Source organism: Strix uralensis, chromosome 1, assembly GCF_047716275.1.
Source record: "Strix uralensis isolate ZFMK-TIS-50842 chromosome 1, bStrUra1, whole genome shotgun sequence".
In the NCBI taxonomy this organism is placed as follows: domain Eukaryota; kingdom Metazoa; phylum Chordata; class Aves; order Strigiformes; family Strigidae; genus Strix; species Strix uralensis.
Genome location: NC_133972.1, coordinates 65,493,568 through 65,511,846, shown reverse-complemented (window position 1 = coordinate 65,511,846; position 18,279 = coordinate 65,493,568). Strand labels below are relative to the sequence as shown.

At 36.6% G+C, this 18,279-nt stretch overlaps 1 protein-coding gene across 1 annotated transcript in view; it reads left to right on the top strand.

Moving 5' to 3' along the window:
- LOC141948671 (sodium channel protein type 5 subunit alpha-like) overlaps window positions 1–18,279 on the top strand; it is a 48,062-nt gene that overhangs the window by 16,603 nt on the left and 13,180 nt on the right. The window contains exons 10-17 of the mRNA XM_074881828.1: window positions 1,409–1,600; window positions 6,752–6,854; window positions 8,542–8,780; window positions 8,900–9,052; window positions 10,227–10,580; window positions 11,347–11,799; window positions 15,902–16,013; window positions 17,098–17,252. Coding sequence (XP_074737929.1) covers window positions 1,409–1,600; window positions 6,752–6,854; window positions 8,542–8,780; window positions 8,900–9,052; window positions 10,227–10,580; window positions 11,347–11,799; window positions 15,902–16,013; window positions 17,098–17,252 — 1,761 coding nt within the window. The remainder of the gene's footprint in view (window positions 1–1,408; window positions 1,601–6,751; window positions 6,855–8,541; window positions 8,781–8,899; window positions 9,053–10,226; window positions 10,581–11,346; window positions 11,800–15,901; window positions 16,014–17,097; window positions 17,253–18,279) is intronic.

Below are 18,279 nucleotides of genomic sequence, written 5' to 3'. Positions count from 1 at the left end.
TCTTCTCTTTGTGAATTAGGGAAATAAAGTTTTTAATTAAACATCTGCTTTTTACACTTAATTTCTCTTTCTGTCTCTTTATAAATACTTGTGTATGTATACATATATATTTAAATATATATAAACATTTCTGTGATACAAGCAAACAGCATGAGTCCAAGTCAAATCATATTAAGTTTTAGAATTTGCAGACATGACACTGTATAGGAATGACTTGCTGGCAAGTGTATAGCTTTTATGGTATTGCATAGGTGCCTGCGCTCTGTGGTTTGCCTGATTCTTGTACACTATCACTAGTGCTGTGTACAAAAATTCCTTTCTCTGGATATTCCTTTTTGCTATTACTGTGTAGTCTGATGAAGGGAGTATGAGTGGATAAATTTGCATCCATAAGAAAAGTAATTTCTACAGTTACCTGAGATTGGAAGTTCTGATGCTGATAGATTTCAGGATTGATTAAAAATGCAAGCTTTCTGAGAGCCACTGTGCTCAGCTATTTAAGGGGCATCATGCCTCTTTTTGAGTGACTGCATGCTGAAGGTCTACCAGTTCACAAGAGCAGGAATAGTCTTTGGCCAGGGTAATGCCATTAGTTCCTTATTAATGTAGAAGGAAATCCAGAGACTGTGTTAGTTTCTTTGCTGTTGGTTTGGAGAGCTAATAGACATCAGATTTCTACAGTGTTTCCTCTTGGCACAGTATTCCCTAGATTCATTCATTCCTTGGCCTGTATGAGACCAGGGATCACCTTGTTTTTATTTTATTTTGGAGAAGAACTTCACTTCTCCAAATCTGATCTGAGGCAACAAGATAGATTGAAAATTATTGGTAGGACACTTTTTATCTTCTAGCTTTTTATAAAAGATACCTCTGATTTACTTCTAACAATCAGAAAAGTCAGACTTGTAAGACCACATACAAATATTCTCTAGCAACTATCCAATTTCATCATTAAGGTGAAAGGCATCATCAGTTTACCAAATTCCTCCTCTACAACTGTCAACAGGCCTCTAATGTTTCTCTGTCCAAAATTACAGCTTGCCAAGATTTACTTAGGCTTTACTGCGTGAGCCCTTAGCCTTCTGTTGTCTTTGGGGTCAAGGTCCTTTCCAAAGTAAGAAAAGGAGAGTAAAAGGATACACCATAATATTCTGTAATTCAGATACAAAATATTTAAAGTGGCAAGGACAAACTTTAATTACATTAGCTGATAAGTAACCCTGCTTTATCTTTCAGTATTGTGAATAGCATTTTGTACTCCTTTTTGTAGTAGTTTAATATTTGAAAGGTAGGAACTGTTAGCGCAAAGCATTCAGATAGCATAGTTATTAAACTGTATATGATCCTAGTCCATGCATTGGCGTTTGCCTTGTATTAATATTCAGACCTTTTGCTGTTTCTTTTACAGATGTTGGCTGCAGGAGAAGGTAATAAGGCCTTACATGTCAGATCTGAAATATCAGTTGCTGACTTGAAAAATTCAAAAGAAAAGGAGATGAAGAATGAAAAACCTGTCTTAAGACAAAGCTTAATTTTAGGTAATAATGACAAAGAGGAGCATATATTTCATTCACAGCCTGGTCACTGCCAGAAGAAACTTGTAAGTATTCAAAATAGAAGATATATTCATTAGACTTGCATGCGATGCTTTCTTTATTTGCAATTTTTTCCTTTTTTTTTTTTTTCTTTGTTTTTCTCTCCTTCTTGCATGCATTGGATTAACTTGTTTTTTAAAGCAATCTGAAAGTTAGGTTTTGGGACCAGAGGGAGACAGCACTATACAGACTTGAAAGGAAAGTTCAAAGTGGCTGTCAGTAGCATACTTATGACACATTATAGCCCTCTGCACTTACAGCTGTGGTGAGATCTGTTGGCATCTCTATTGTGCTACATAAACAAACATATAAAATCCTGTAAGTTTTAGAATTTCCCTAATGACCTAACCTTTCTTTTTTTGTACACACAGCTAATTCTGTGGCCTAAATATTTAGGGTTGAATTCAGTTCAGTATGAAGTTTTCCAAAATAAGGGGCATGATTCACTTGTCCAACTACAAGCATCTAGTGTCATTTTAGATGTACTTGGACAGCTTGTATATCCTGTATATCTTTGGTGTCTGTGGCACAACTTCCAACACTGTGTGAATATCTCAAATACATTATGGCATCTCAAACGTTAATAAATTCCTGGGTTTAGACAACTGGATTGTGCTCCAGATCTTTGTTTGCAGGTGTCTACATGTGATTTAGGTTCTAAACTTCCAGAGTCTAATGGAGATTTAATGTTTTGGGTCACAAATTGATACCTAGTGACGTTAGAGGATTTCTAGAGTTTCTTACTTGGCCTCCACCTACTCTACAGAAGAGTACAGACATGATGTGCCATGTCTGCTTAGTCCGAGACTGTGGGTGTTTCAGATACCAAATGTCTCAACAGACCATCTCAAATGCCTTCAGACACTTATGTTTAAGTGAATAAAACTTATAAAAGAAATGCATCAATTACAATGGGATTTTAGATGCATTGTGCACATGGACAAGTTAAATGCAGATGTCTGAATAGTAGGCTGCATCCCACATGTGCTATTTCACATCTTGGTTACAGCAGTGACTTCTAGCTCCTCTCCGTTAAGACTTGTAATTCTTACTATGCTTAATCTTGGTTTTTTTTTTCACAGTACCTTTGACACTGGAAAAATACCATATATCTCATGGACAATCCTTATTATCATGTTACTAATGGTGCAGCATCCATGTAGAGATTAGATTTGTTACGCTTTCAATGCTTAGTCCACGTGTGTATCTTCACTTGACATGCCCAGTGCATGTGTGACTGCACCTGGGGTCTTGTGTTTTGTTTTGAGCTCTCCAGTAGAAGGATTAATTTGAGATATCACGCAAAGCCAGTGGAGGCCACCAAGATGATTAAGGGACTGTAGCACATGATGTGTGAGGAGGGGTGGAGAGGTTGAGTTTGTTCAGCCTGAAGAAGAAAAGGGAAAGGGAAGAAACTGATTATTGCTGTCTACTAGTATCTAATGGGAGTGTCTAAAGAGGAAGGAGCCAAGATCTTACAGGTGCACAATGGAAAGCCAAAGATAACAAGTTGCAACAAGAGAAATTCTAATTAGTTATTAAGGGGAAAAAAAATCACTGTGTCAGAGGATAAACATTAGAATAAGTCATACAGAGAAATTTTTGGATCTTTGCTTTTGGAGATATTCAGAACGTAGCTGGAAAAAGCCCTACAACTGAGGTTTACCCTGCTTTGAGCGGTGGAGTGGGAGGACTTCCAGAGGACCCTCCCAACTTTAATCTTTCTCTGGCTCTATGTAGACATCCACATTTAGATGCCTATATTTAGATATTTTAATCTTGAACTGAATCTTCCAAAATAATTCTCAGGCAATTATCCATATTACTGAGTTATTTTCAACAATATCTAAAAAGAAAGCTTTTAATGTGTTTATACTGGTTCAGCAACAGCCATTCTCCAGTACAGCTTGTGACTTAGACCAAACAGGGTCCACTGGAAAAACAGATGGTGCAAAAATAGATGTTTGTGTCCAAATGACACCTTGACTGAAACCCTGGTTGCCAGCCACACCTTTGATAATGCAGTCTGGAATTTCAAACCAGTCTTCATTCACCCTCTCAGATGTGTTTCTTCCTTCCATTTCTTTGGTGATAAATTACTGTGACTGAGCAGGGTCTCTAGATGTGGAGAGCTGGAAATGATCACCAAAACAAGCACTGTTCATTTTGATATTATCCCTCACCCCTCTGTCTCCCAACATATTTTTCTATGACCCTCCCCCCCCCAATAGTCTGTTCCATCTTGTGACAGATTCTCTCTTGTGTCTGGGATAACATCAGAATTGTTCCCACCATCTCATAGAAAATGAAAACTTTCCAGTAGCAGAACTAAGGGAGTAATGGCACAACTTCCTTCCTTTTGAAGTATCCTTGTAGGGGAGTTTTTATCAGATATGTCATCCTAGCTAAAATGGATTAAGTTTTCATTCTGGCAGTCAGCATGGTCAGAATTCCTTCTAAATTCCATGATCCTAGCTACATTAAATTGTGTGTCTGAGCTGAAGGAGTCAAAATCATCCACTTGGCAGCAACTGCCATCTGTCATCTCCTTTAGTATAGTATTTGCTTCTTATAGAGTGTCATTAACATTATTCCTGCAGTGTTAAGAATATTATGCCATTTTGTGACCTAATTTGGTTCTGCTGTACTTAAAGGGAGCACTCTGTCACAGCCCATGGTAGTGTATTATTATGCCTATTGAGGAAAAAAGAAAAGTCTTTCCATAGCAGGTGTCATATCATCTGTAAGTATAAAAATCACCTCTTATGGCTGATTATCGCTATTTAATTTTTTCTTCTAAGTCTGTAACTGTGTTGCAGGAGATGACTGAGCCAGGAGATAAATTTGGTTTAGTTCCTAGACCTTACTTCTCCAAGGCTTCAAAATCTGCACAAGTTGGATTCCAAATGCGATCTGTATTTTTACATTTCAGAAATAACATTTTCAGACCCATCCCAAGGTCCCTTCCCTTCTCTATGTGCAGAGAATGACAAAGTTATTAATAACTCTGTATAGGAACTTTTGGAAACAGATAATAGATTGCATTAGAACCTGGTGGGAGAAATGCTAAGTGGAACCCACTTTTCAGGAGTAAATTCTGCAGAGTTTAAACTACATTGCTGTGCTTGCTAACAGATGCCTCTACACTATCTTCATGAAGAATTTCAAGACCCAGCTCCAGGTTACTGTGTGTGAGATCCTGGTTGTAGTCTTATGCTGTCTTACACATACTTACAGGTGATCATTTGACAGTGGAAGAAGCTATTTATCAATCATAAGCATTCTTCAAGATGCATAGTCCACCTGTATACTCACTTCCTCTCACTCTCCTAAATCACAGTTCTCACTTTGTCCTACAAATGTTGGTCTTTTATATTAAAAAAAAAAAAAAAAAAAAAAAGAAAGAAAAGAAGACCTAGAGCATGATCCAAGCAGTGTGAGCTGCTCTGATGTAGAGTCCTACCATTAGTCAAATAAATACAATCTGCAACAAACATGGCAGTTTGTTTCATATTTTGGCAACTACTGGTAGTACTAGCACTGCTGCAGGTGAGGACTCTTCAATGTACTCTCTACTTTAATCACAAAAAGAGGCTAAAGATGCTAAGTCAAAAAGAAAGAAGCATATTGGGTAGAAACTTTTTGGTAGGATGTAATCATTTCTATAAAAATATAAATGGACAATTTCTCTAGTGCATATATCTATTTTAAATCCCAGTTTGTCAGAGGACTTCTCATTTACTTCAGCTGAGATATACAGGCAGCAATAACCAGTTCAGTGTTGATGAATGCTCTTAACCTTTCTAAAAACACTAACTGAATGCTTCTGAACAGATGTGAATTTCAGCAAGAAGACAGAACTTTAGTCAGGCCAGCACACAAATTTTTCTAGGTTTCTCTCCTCTGAGACACCAAACATTATAGAAAAGAATGAAAGGAGAAGTTGCACTAGTAACTGACATGTGATTAGTCTAACTGAGTCTTAGATTCTGAAAAAATACAGGTAGAAAAATAAACATTTTAGCACTCTATTATAAATTCATTTTATCTGTCTATTCTGTGGCAGTTCTATCAGCTGAGTTCTGCTTAGCTTTTCAAGTCATTAAAATACCAGAGAGAAAGAAAAGAAATTATTAAACCCCTGAGGCCAAGGACATCAGTTTCATTCCCTGAATAACAGTTTTATAGAATATGTTCATAAAAATCATATTACCATGAATGATATGATATATCTTTACTTATATACCCTCCCCACAAAAAGAAAATGAAACAAATCAACTTGTGCTGAAAAGGAATAATAAGGTACTGTGCATTATGCTGTGGTCAGTCCCTGTCAGCTGGTAGTTCTAGTTATGTCCTCCCTGATAGTGGAATCTTCATTCTTTCTGTTTTTTTCTACCTCAGAATCTCACCTATTCTTTTCAGCCCGTGTTTTACAATTGTCTATTTAGTCTTTAAAAGTGTGTGTGTGGGGGCTATTAATGTGTCATGAACTGAATCTTTGATAATAATTCAGTGCGTTCCATAAGACACAGGTGTTGCCCTCTCTGTTCTTCAGTGCACATCAGGAACACTGAGTTTAGCATTCTGTAACTTCTAATGAAAACAAAAATAGTCCCATTCCTAGTTTTAGGCAGTTCAATATTAGTATAGATCTTGATAGGCTTAATAGGTCTGGGAAAATGATGATTTTGAGTCACTAAATAATTATTCTTAGTATTAATAAATATTTATTATTTATTAATAATCAATAATTAATAGTTAAATAGCCAATGATTTATTCAAACTGATCATCAGCGTTCTTTTTGTATGTACTTTTTAACAGTCACTGGAAAGATGAAATTATTTTTTTCCTTTGTTCCCCTGTTGATGATCTTATACTTCTTATATAATGGCATTATTATTGTTGTTAAATATTTTCAGACGCAAACAATTTCTTGAAAAGTATTACTGGTTTTGATGAAATGTCCTTTGCCTTCAAAGGCAAACACATGATATTGTTGTATTGTGTTGTTTTGCATTCTTTCAGCAAGGTAAGGCTTCATTACAGTGTGTATTTAAAAAGGCATATTTATCTTATGCTGAACATCATTTTTATATTGCCATTTATTCATATTCCCTTGTTATATTATCTTCTGTTGTCTTTCTAACCAAAGAGGCAGATACTGCTGTCCTATGAATTGTCAGTGGACTCTATTAATGATCCTTTTCGAAGACAGAGGTTAATGAGTGCAGCCACTGTTATTACAGATAATTTGCGTAAGTTATTCTGTAGTGTTTTTCCTATGGTGATTGTGTAACTTGACCTAACAGATCAAAATGTCACAGTCAGCATTATTTTAAAAGTCACTAGGGGAAATTATGCTGCAGTCAAATGTAAATTTCCGTAAAATAAATATTCTCATATCTCATGTAACTGTAACTGTAAGTTGCAATTACCGAGGGTAAATCATGCCTGACCAACTTGATTGCCCTGTACAATAAAGTGACTGGGGTTTGTGGATGAGGGGAGAGCAATGTTGTCATTTACCTTGACTTTAGCAGGGCTTTCAACACTGTCTCCCACAGTATTTTTTCATCCAAGTTAGAGTGTTAGGGTCTGTATGGGTGGACAACCAGCTGGACAAAAAAATGGTTGGGCTTCAAGTGTCTAGTGAACAGGTTGTATTCTACCTGCAGGCAGGTAACAAGTGGAATACCGCAGGGGTGTATTCTAGGACATGTCTTGTCATGTGACCTGGAGGAGACAACAGAGGGCTTGCTCTTGAACCTTACAGATGACACCAAATTGGGGGGGAACCACTTGATACACTGGAGGTAAGGGCTGCTATCTAGAGGGATTTAGGCTGGAGGAATGGGCCAACAGGAACCTTATGAAAATTCAACCACAACAAATGTAAACTTCTGCATATCTGCAAGAACTTCTTGCTGGGAGCTGGCTGGCTGGGAAGCAGCTCTGCAGGAAAGGCCCTGTGGGTCTTTGTGGGCAGCAAGCTGAGCATGAGCCAGCAACACGCCCTTGCAGCAGCAATGGCTAACTATCCTGGACTATATTAAAAGAAGCGTAGTCGGGAGAAAACTGATTATCATCCTTTATTAAGCACTTGCTAGACCACGTACTATGCCCAGTCTGCCCCCCAACCCGCCTAGTACAAGAAGAGTTTAGTAGAGGGCAACCAAGTCAGGGACTGGAGCCCTTGCCCAGTGCTGAGCTGGTTCAGCCTGGAGAGAAGGATTTGAGGGGGAGTTAATATCAGCCTTCCAGTGCGTAGGAAGACATTATCAAGGAGATGGAGCCAGGCTCTTCACAGTGGTGCACAGTTGGAAGATGAGACGACAGACATAAATTGAAAGAACAGAGCTTCAAACTGTGTGTAAGGAGAAGCTTTCACCATGAGTCAGACAGAGAAACAGGTTATGCGGTCTCTGACCTCACAGCTGACCCTGCTTTGAGAAGGTGGTTGCTCTAGACATCTCCTGAGGTCCCTTCCAACTTGACTTATCTTATAACCCTAACCTCAACTATGGACACTAAGATTTGGGGGACACCCTTCTTCATTTTATCCTGGACCTTTTTTCAACCCATGCTGCACCTGTGACTGTGCAGATGCAACTCACAGAAAATCAGCTGTCAATTTTCCTAGAGATGGTTGTTATTTCTCCTTAGTACAGATCCTTTATCATCCTTCAGTAGTATACTAAACATATGAAGAGATGGGTAATATCACCTGTTTCTGTAGTTATGAGATTTGTTGATGGTGATCTTTAAATAGCTTGTGATTAGTTTGTGTAGAATGAGTGAAACAATCTTTTTCAGTGATGCCATTCTTCTCACATGAGATTGATTTTTCTTTTCAATCTTTTCTATGACTGACTGTCTTTTTCTTCATACTATGAAATTCCATGTAAGTTTATTCTTATGTCACTTTCCCTCTTTGCCATTTAGAACTTCAAGAGTCAAAACTGAAATGCCCTTCATTATTGAAACGATTTGCTCAAAAGTATCTAATTTGGAATTGTTGTCCATTCTGGAGAGTAGTCAAAGAGAAGGTGAAATTGGTAATTTTGGATCCATTTGTTGATCTCTTAATCATGGTTTGCATTATCGTGAATACCTTATTCATGGCTTTGGAGTATCCTGACATGCCACGCAATTACCAACAAATGATTTATATAAGTGACAAGGTAAGTTAAGTCTACACTAAAGTGACTATGGATATACCCCATATTTACACTGTGACAGTCCTGTAAGGAGACATACTTCTTCAGTCACTGTTTGCTGATTTTCTTATTCCTCTTTCCAGGTCTTCACCTTGATTTTTACAGCAGAAATGATCTTGAAAATCATCGCTTTAGATCCTTACAACTATTTTCAGCAAAAATGGAATATTTTTGATAGCATAGTTGTTATGATTGGCCTAATAAGCTTTAAAGAAAATCTGTCATATTTCAGGCTGGTAATGATTTATTTATTCATTTTTAAAAGTACATGTGTTGTATAGATTTGTAAAATATTACAGTGAAATACCCTCATATTATTTTACTGATGAATCTGTTAAATCAGTTCTCTTTTTTAGTAAATAGTAAGCCGACATAAATGTTTAATTAGAGTGAATATTAAATGACTCTTAAAGAATAGGTTCAATATGTTTATTATACTGTCTGTATTGGATACTACAAATCCTCTGGCACAGTGCACCCCCTTGAAGATTTGACCTAGCAGAGAGTTCACTGTTTCTCTGCTAGGTCTGTACAGTGGCACTGCTCAACTACATTTCAGATCTTCAATTAGGAAGAGGAATTGTCTGAGTGTTTTTATGACCTTAAGGGTAGCAAAGGTTCCTTCACAGCTTTTCCTTTTGAGCTGAGATTTGTAAAATAACATAGCTTTCCTCAAGGCTTAGACTTGGCCTTGAGGTCTCCTCAAGGCTTTCCTCCCATCTTAGGGAAAAGGAGGAGTAGCTTTGAGATATCTATGTATAATATTACTTTTTTGCTTATGTCCTTAATGTGTATTTAGAATGCTAAATTTATTAATTCTAACATTTTTCATAGCTTTTCAGAGTCATCACACTAGAAATTCAGTTGAATTGTTTCATCTTGTGTATCATGACTGTGAGGTTTTAACAGCCCTGAATGCTAATTTGACTAAAAATGTCCTTTTTTACTCATGCGGATGCATAGAATACATCCCATCTGGCTTTTCAGATCCTATTTTAAGTCCGTTGGGTGAGAGGTAGAAAAAACATTTTTTCCATTTTTGTCTGATTACATTTGATTTAGTTCAAAATGCAGTCATTTCATAAGTCTCGCCCAAGTACCTATAAGCCACTTGATTATTATTGCTATTATTGTTATTCCTGTTAATACTAATAGTCTTACATATGCTCATATCTAACCGCACAAACAATTTGAAAGCTTCCTTTGGCAGTTCTCTGTTCTCAGTAACATTAACCATCTGAGCTTAAGCACAGTGCTTTTGGATCAGAACGATTAAAAACCTTTCTCTGGGAAAAAAATATGATGGTGTTACTGAAGACAGCATGATAAATGCAGGGTCTGGTTTTATGTGTGCTGTGCTATCTATGCAGTGTTTGCCACTCACGTTGTTCTCTTGTGTTTTACTTACAGCTCAGGATCTTCAAATTGGCAAAGTCCTGGCCAGCCTTGAATACTCTTATGAAAATAATTCTAAACTCAGTTGGTGCTCTGGGTAACCTCACTCTGGTTTTGATTATCACTGTATTTATTTTTGCTGTAGTAGGAAAGCAGGTTTTGGGCAAGCATTATAAGAGAAATTACTATAAAATAAGCACTGATGAGAATTTACGCTGGCATATGAAGGATTTTTGTCATTCATTCCTGATTATATTCCGAATATTATGTGGAGAATGGATTGAAACCATGTGGGAATGTATGGAAGTGGCTGGAAAAGAGCTATGTCTTCCCATTTTCTTGCTAGTCCTGGTGATAGGAAACCTGGTGGTGAGTTTCAAGCTATTTTTCAGTCCCTGCTGAATGCATCCATTTACACTGGCTTCTTTTATTCCAAGACAAACTTTACCATTTGAAGGGTATTTACACTATTCTCTTTTCTGCATGCTACTTAATATATGTTTTTCTGCTGTCTTTTTTTCCTTTTCCCCCGTGTTTCTCTTTCTCACACAAGAGGTAGCTGCTAAGCAAAATAAAATTATTCCTTTTACCTAGAGTATAGAAGTGCAGTGCTTTTGATAATTTGGTGTCTGATTTCTTCATCTTTTGTGTTGCTAGGATCAAATAACCAAACTGTTCAGTGCTTTTAATGCTTACTAACTTACAATATCAAAAGTTTACAGCACCCAGATTTTCTGGTTTGTGTGACATATATGTAGTGTGTATATACTGGAAGATGAAATCTTTTTCATCTGCTTGGTTTGTTGGTTTATACCAGATCCTTTTTGATGGTGGTGTTATTAAAGTTTATCTTTGCCTGCTGTTTTTCAACATATCTAGCTCCTCATACATTATGGACATCAGAGCATGTGAAAATATATTTGATATACCCAAACCCTCACTTACTTCTTTTTTCTCCTGCCATTCCTTCCAGAAAGAGTCATATCGTACTATATTAATATTGCAGTGTAATAGTAACTAATTTCATTGCAGTAGTTGATGAAAGCAAGATTGATATTTTTTTATCTAAGACAGGTTTTCTGAAATGTCCTTTCTGTTAGCAGTAGTGTCTCCAACTTACTTTAACTATTTTAAGGTCCTCAACCTATTCATTGCCTTGCTGCTGAGCTCATTCAGTACTGACTCCTCAATGGGACAAGAAGAACCTGGACAAATGACTAAATGTCAGATTGCCATTGCACAGATTCACGAGGGCCTGCAGTCTGTGAAAGACAGAATTTTGGATCATTGTGGCAAAATAATGAAACGAAACCTCAAAACAACAGCCAAAAAGAAGACTTTGATGAAAATTTCTGCCAAAGACATAGAGGAAAATAACTATCCCATGACAGATGTCAGAAAGGATATAGACAACAGTTGCTTTGACATTGAGTATTACAATACTGAAGATTGTTCCTCAATAACAAGGAAATATGAAGAGTTTTTAGCCAATCGTAGTACCTGTGTTCCCATTGCAGTAGCAGAGACTTACACTGATGAAGGTGATGATGAGCACAATGTATGCATGGAGACAGAATACAGAAAACAGGTAAGTAATATTAATATTTGAAATATTATTGTAACTTGCATCTGTAAATATAATCTTGAAGACTCAACAGTGTTATCCCTTCTGTAATTTCTGCCATTTTACTTTCTTTGTTCTTCTAGTAGCTTCAAAATGCAAGAGCTACCAAATAGTCTTAGTTATTCAATAAGAGATGTTGAATATCCACTTTTTCATCATTCTCCTCATTGATAGTCATAATTCTGCTTTTGTCTGTTTTGTTTCCATTTATTGCTGTCAAGTGCTAAATGAAGTTTGATCAAGACAGACATTCTTTCTTTTTGTCTCCTTTGCCTTACAGATGGCACCTGGAATTTTTGGAAGACAGGCCTCTTGTGTTGCTTATATGTTGCTTCTCAGTTGCATGGAATCCAAAGGGAATGCAAATAAAAGCTTCACCTTAAAAAAAATATTTCTTAATGTTTTTCTAATCCCCTATTCACCTCTGTGATACTTTGGATTCCCCTTTATATTTCTTGATTTTGTTGTGTTGGGCAGGATTAAGCTCAAGTCTTAGGCATTTAAATACAGATACCTAAATACTGATTTTGGCATGTGAGTGAGGCATTTATACTGCCATGATAATCAATAATGGTGCGACTCATTTGCCTGTACAGAGACATTTAGGGATATTTGAGATACTTCAGGTGTCTGTCGCATCCACATGGGACTGACAAATAAGACACAGAACTAAAGGAGCTCTTGCTGGCATCTGGAGGCCAGGGATATATAGAAACACCTCAGATGACACTAGGTATCAGCCACAATTAGATTATTCCATTTAGATACCTGACTCTCAGGATTCCACATACTATTCACCTCATAGATGTCAAGTGCCATTTGAGGTGCTGGATTATCTCATACAGCTTTTAAATGCACCTTCAAAACGGTGTCTGTCAGTTCCTGTAGATCCTGTGCTGTATTTAACTATGCATGTGTATGTCTTAGGTACCCCTAGGTATCTTAAAAGAAATTAAGCAGTTTAGGGCAAGATCTGAATTATACCCTTTGTGTCCTCTCTACATTCAATGGTGTCCTTTGCTGCATGTCCATATTACTTGTATGTTGCCCACTTTCGCACCTCATATTTTCTCCCATTTTGCTTTCTTGATTATTTTTTTCCTTATTTTTGCTTTCTTTTCTTCTCTCCAATGATGTATTATACTTTTAATAAGACGGAATTTTACCCAGTTACTTTCCTTTGAGGAGGGTGATGTGTCTTAATGAAATTCTGCTTGTGACGGCATCATTACTTTTATTATATGTGATGTGATTGCTTAGAAAGGATATGAATGCTAGTTTGAGTATGGTGATCTATCTGCATGAATGAATTTTAGTTCAGAATCATTGGGGCATCCTCTGAGATTCTTCTTCCTGTATAAATGTTTTTACCTACAGAAGGTAAGGGTGATACCTTTTAGCCCATTAACAGCACTGCAGTGGTGTCTGAAACATCCAGTAGTAGTTTCAGCTCAGCTTAGCACACAAGGACCTCAAGCTAATTTCTTTTAGAAGCCTGCCTTACTCACAGGCAGTGGTAATAAGAAGCAGCAGACTCCAATATACCTTCCTTGCAATCTTTTGTCAGAAGGTGAACAAAAAAAAATATTAACCCTTCTCAGGCCTGTACTAAAAGAAGTACCAATAGAAGCTGGCTTATACAACAGAAGAGTGAGCTGTTTTGCAGGTTCTTCACATAAAGCAAGCTAGAAAGCCTCTTACAGAAAGTAGCTTATGATTTTCATTTAAGTCTTTATTCATTTCTGCTTATTTCTCAAGCTACCACATTCAAGTAGGAATGAGTTTTTCTAAGATGTTCCAGCTGTGCTTTTTTTGTTCATAGGTAAAAGTGACGGTGTAAGCATGTGGCATTATGGGGTTTAGCTCATCTAAAAAACACATCTAAATGTGTGAGCAGCAAGCTCAGGTGGAACACCAGGCTTTCATGACTATACTGTACCTAGATTAGCTTGCTAAAGATTGTATTTTGTGAGTGTCAGTTGTGTTATGATTGTGATACCACCATATTTTAAATCTAACAGAACAAGTATTTGGGCTCAAAGTGCAGTTACCTAGTATTATGACATGGCAGAAATGTCAAAAGCAGGTGCTGCTTTTGGATTGATTATCATATGGTCATGTCTAAGTGGACTGGTAGGATCCATTTTCTATGTTTTTAGTCATAAGAGGGGACATTATCAGTGGAATATCTTTGGACAAATTCTCAAAGAAGCAGAAATTGCTGGTCACCTTAGAATCATCTGTGGCTATTTGAAATATGTTGTGCACGAGCATTTGGGCACAGAAATTCTTTCCCTGCTGCAGTGGAATCTGGTATTGCTTGGAATTTGTAGTGGTGAAAGGACCGAGAGCGGATTGGGATCACTTAGCTCTTCTGCCTGTAACTAGTAAGATGAGACTGTTAGGGTCTAGCTGCAAAGGTTGCTACTGAGCCAGTTCGTGAGAACTTAGTGAATTGGATGCAGGAATCCATCTGTGTGCTAAATGTAGATCTTGAGGAATGATACATTTCCACAGTATAACCACAGGACCACAGAATTTGAAACTGAGGAAGAAACCGTTCTTTTACATGCCTTTTAAGGATATCATTTAATTATCTGTAAAAAGACAAACATGCTAAATTTTGTGGATGCTTTAGATTTTGTTAAAGAATTTTGGCTTTTAAGAATGACTGTCAGGAAGAAAAATGTGTAAAGTCAACTGGTTTGTGTTATTTCATGCAGAGAGACAGATTAAGACATAGAGAGCAGTGTCGACGTTCAAGTGACTTCAGTCAGATTTCTGGGACTTCTGAAACTATAAATGTTTTTTCAGAAACATACCAAAAGAAAGAGCAAAAAGAGGTAATTACAACTTTTATCATCTTGTGGAATATGCTAGAGATAAAAATTGTCACAGCAGTTCTCTCATTCAGCAATGACAGGACAAACTGGGGTTTTCTGAAGAGTAGTAAGTATAATCCTGGTGAAGATGCTAGAGGTAATAATAGTTTAAAGCATGGAGATTTGTATCTCATAAACAACCATGGCTAACAGTGGAACTGAATATATTATTTTGTACAAAATAAGTAAACAGAAATTAATCAAGAAACACACTTTCTTTAAATATACCTGATACATACTATTCATTTTTATAGATAATTCTGCTTGCTGTTATCCTTGGATGCAAAAATTTGTTCTCTAGAACTGGATCCCAAAACAACCATACTTTTTCTGGTCTAGAAACTTAGCGTATTCTAATACACTACCCTTCCACATCAAAAAAGGTGAAGAATCATGGCTTGCCTCCAGTGACCCACAAAATTAAATGGAAGTTCAGCAACTCCCTGGATTACTACCTCCAAAAATCAAACCACTTTAGCATTTGCTGGTTTTAAAGTTGCCAGAACTTTTGTTTGTTATACAGTATTTAATTCTGTTTATATTTTAAAAAATATTAAAAATATTAAAATGCTCATGAATTTAAATAATTGCATTTTTGTCTATGTTGAAGGTTCCCTAGGACCTTAAGTTAATGTAGAGCAGCATGGCTGTCAACAGAGGCAGTTCTCCCTTCTTCTGTCTTCTCTTTCTTATCCCTATCCTCATGCCTTCCCTTTCCATGTTATACAGGGCACTTACACTTTATGGCTGATAGATTGATTTATTACTTTTTCTTTATACTTGTTTTCCTTGTTTTCTTTAGGTAACTCACACACCTATAAAACTACTCTTTGTTTACATGGGTTTAATTTAATAAGTTTCTTGATTTCTTCTAGTGGTCTACATTGGACTTGCAGGAAGGAAAATGTTTAGAAGAGACTGTATTATGCTATAACTTTACTTTAGACGAAACTCTGATTTCTTCAAGCCAATCCAATTCTCTCTTCATTTTCAGAAATGAGTAGGGATTTGCCTTTTCTGTCCTGTTATTTGTAATTTTATTTTGGTAGTTCAGCAGCATTAAGATAATTTATATGCTGCAGATTTTTTTTGGGGGGGAGGTGATAAATTACATTTATTTTAAATCTGGCAACCTTATTAATGAAAAGCAAATAAATTATCTTCTTTGCCATTCTGCTGTTCAGAAATGTGATGCTGGTAGCTATTCGGAAGCCAGCACTGTGGATCCAGTTATTCTTCTGGAGACGTTTTCCCAGCCTAAAAAGTCACACCTACCTAAGGACTGTTTTGCAGAAAGTAAGAATCTTTTATGTATTGCAGTGACACCAAATGAACCAGTATTCAAAGATATGTGTTTGGAACATTTCCAAATTGGCAGAAACTGTTTGCCGAGACACTTACTTATAAACATAAAAACTCAAATAAATATGCCTGAAGCCAGCACAGAACTGGAGCAGGGTTGGGATATGTGAACACGGGCATTTAGTAGCATGTGATATGCCTGAGTGTATGCAAGACAACTGCATGAAGCTGGCACAGAAGCTGTAGATATCTGAAGAGGCCTAAAATGGTTCTAAACACCTGTGCAAAATGCCATCTTTGGAGTGTGATTCTGTCTTATATTGAGGCATCAGACTGTAGGTATTTGTATATGAACAAAGGCACTCCAAGTACTTTTGAAGGGGCAGCTGGAAGTCAGTTAGGATATTTATGTCGGTACCTGGTATCTTAAATGGCACTTAGCTGAGTTTGTTTGAGCTCCCAGTACAGTGGGTGAATATCCAGTCAATACAGCTAATGGAATTCAGAGGACTGTACAGCTCATCCCAATGTGGACACTTACCTTTGGTTGCCTGAACTGCTCCTTAGACTATTGACTGTCATGGTTCGACCCTACTGCCTTTACATATTAATGAAGAAGTATATTTCTGGTGCAAAACAGTGAACAGAGAATCTAGTTGTAATGTTTCTGCAGTGCGATCAAGTGAAAAAATCAGTAAAAATAATAATTTACTAAACCACTAATAAGGTAGTATCTCTTTTCAAAACAAAAAGAATAAATGCAGAAAATAAAATAAGCAAGCTTTTTAGATAGATAGAAGTAATGGCTTTTTTGTGCAGAAGGGCTTGTGGGCATGAAAGAATCTCTGCTTTTTCTATGTATGGGTTGCTCTATTAAAAGAGATTATTTTGGTCTACAAATTTTGTCATTTCTTTAGTTTTAGATAGGTTCAGCCACAGCATCACCCCATAGGTAAAACAGCACATTCTTTGTAGAGCACATAGCCTGTAGAAGTTCATTTTAAGATGTTTTAGACTTTTTATATTCCATGTCTCCACATTTTCCATGGAACCAATATACTGTTCTTTCTCTTTTCAGGTTGTGTTGAATGTTGCCCATGTTGTGTAGTGGATATCACTAAGTTTCCAGGCAGAACTTGGTGGAAATTTAGAAAAACCTGCTACAGAATTGTTAAACATAACTGGTTTGAAAATTTTATAATTTTTATGATAATATTGAGCAGCGCAGCACTGGTAAATTTAATTTAATTCCTCAAATTTTGAGTTGATGGTTGTCAGTAAAAGAAAAGAATTGTATTATTTAATTTATTTCTTCTGCTCTCACATTCTTCTACTCTCCCCAGGGAGAGACAAGAGTATAGGGCTCTCCCTGACTTGGATAAGGTATTTAAATATATGGAATCATAGTCTTTTTCATATTTTTTTCATGGAACATAGTTCTTTATGCACTTGTATGCTTAATTAGGAAGCTAAACCATGGCCTGAAATTACTTAGGAAAGCTTAAAAAACAAAAGTACTTCTAAATTGGTACAGCAGACTAACTGCTCAGTAAAAATGTAAATTTAAAATCATCCAAATATTAAAATAATCAGAATCTAAAAGTGATGATGGCTGTAAACTGGTAGGTGACAATGTTGCATTGCTGCTCTGATTATATCCATTTCTACTGAAGAATAAGAGAAATCTTATCTGATTTGAAAACATATTCACTAAGTCTACTGAAAGTAATTTGTTAAACAAAACACTATATAGTGCAGAAGGAACATAACCAACTAGTGTGAAAGTGATCTATATGGTAGATGTCAGAATTTTCCAAATAAGATCTGTTCTGTGTGCATTGTTTAGGTTGTCCACTGAACCATAGCTTTGAACCATCTTCTTTAAAATTTCCATATCATCTCCAAGGGAACTCCCTGTCATTCCCGTATGGGCTCCTCTGTACTCTTTGGAACTAAAATGACATAAGAAAGGAAACTGAGTTACTATTTAATGTACTGTAGGATCTGGCTGAGTTGAACACAGAATTAGCTAGTATCCAGATGCAAAATAACAAAACAATAACAATTTCTTTTCATCAAAGATGTATTGTGGTGTTAAGAACTTCCACATTTCTAAGATACTGTTGTCCTCTTGCGAAAAAGGATTTGTCCATTTTCCATTTGTTTATAAAGTTGTTTGTTATGGAATTTCCTAAACAAGCTAGAACGAAGGGATACCATACCATCAGGCATGTCCGTGGCTTCAAAGTAAATTAAAGGA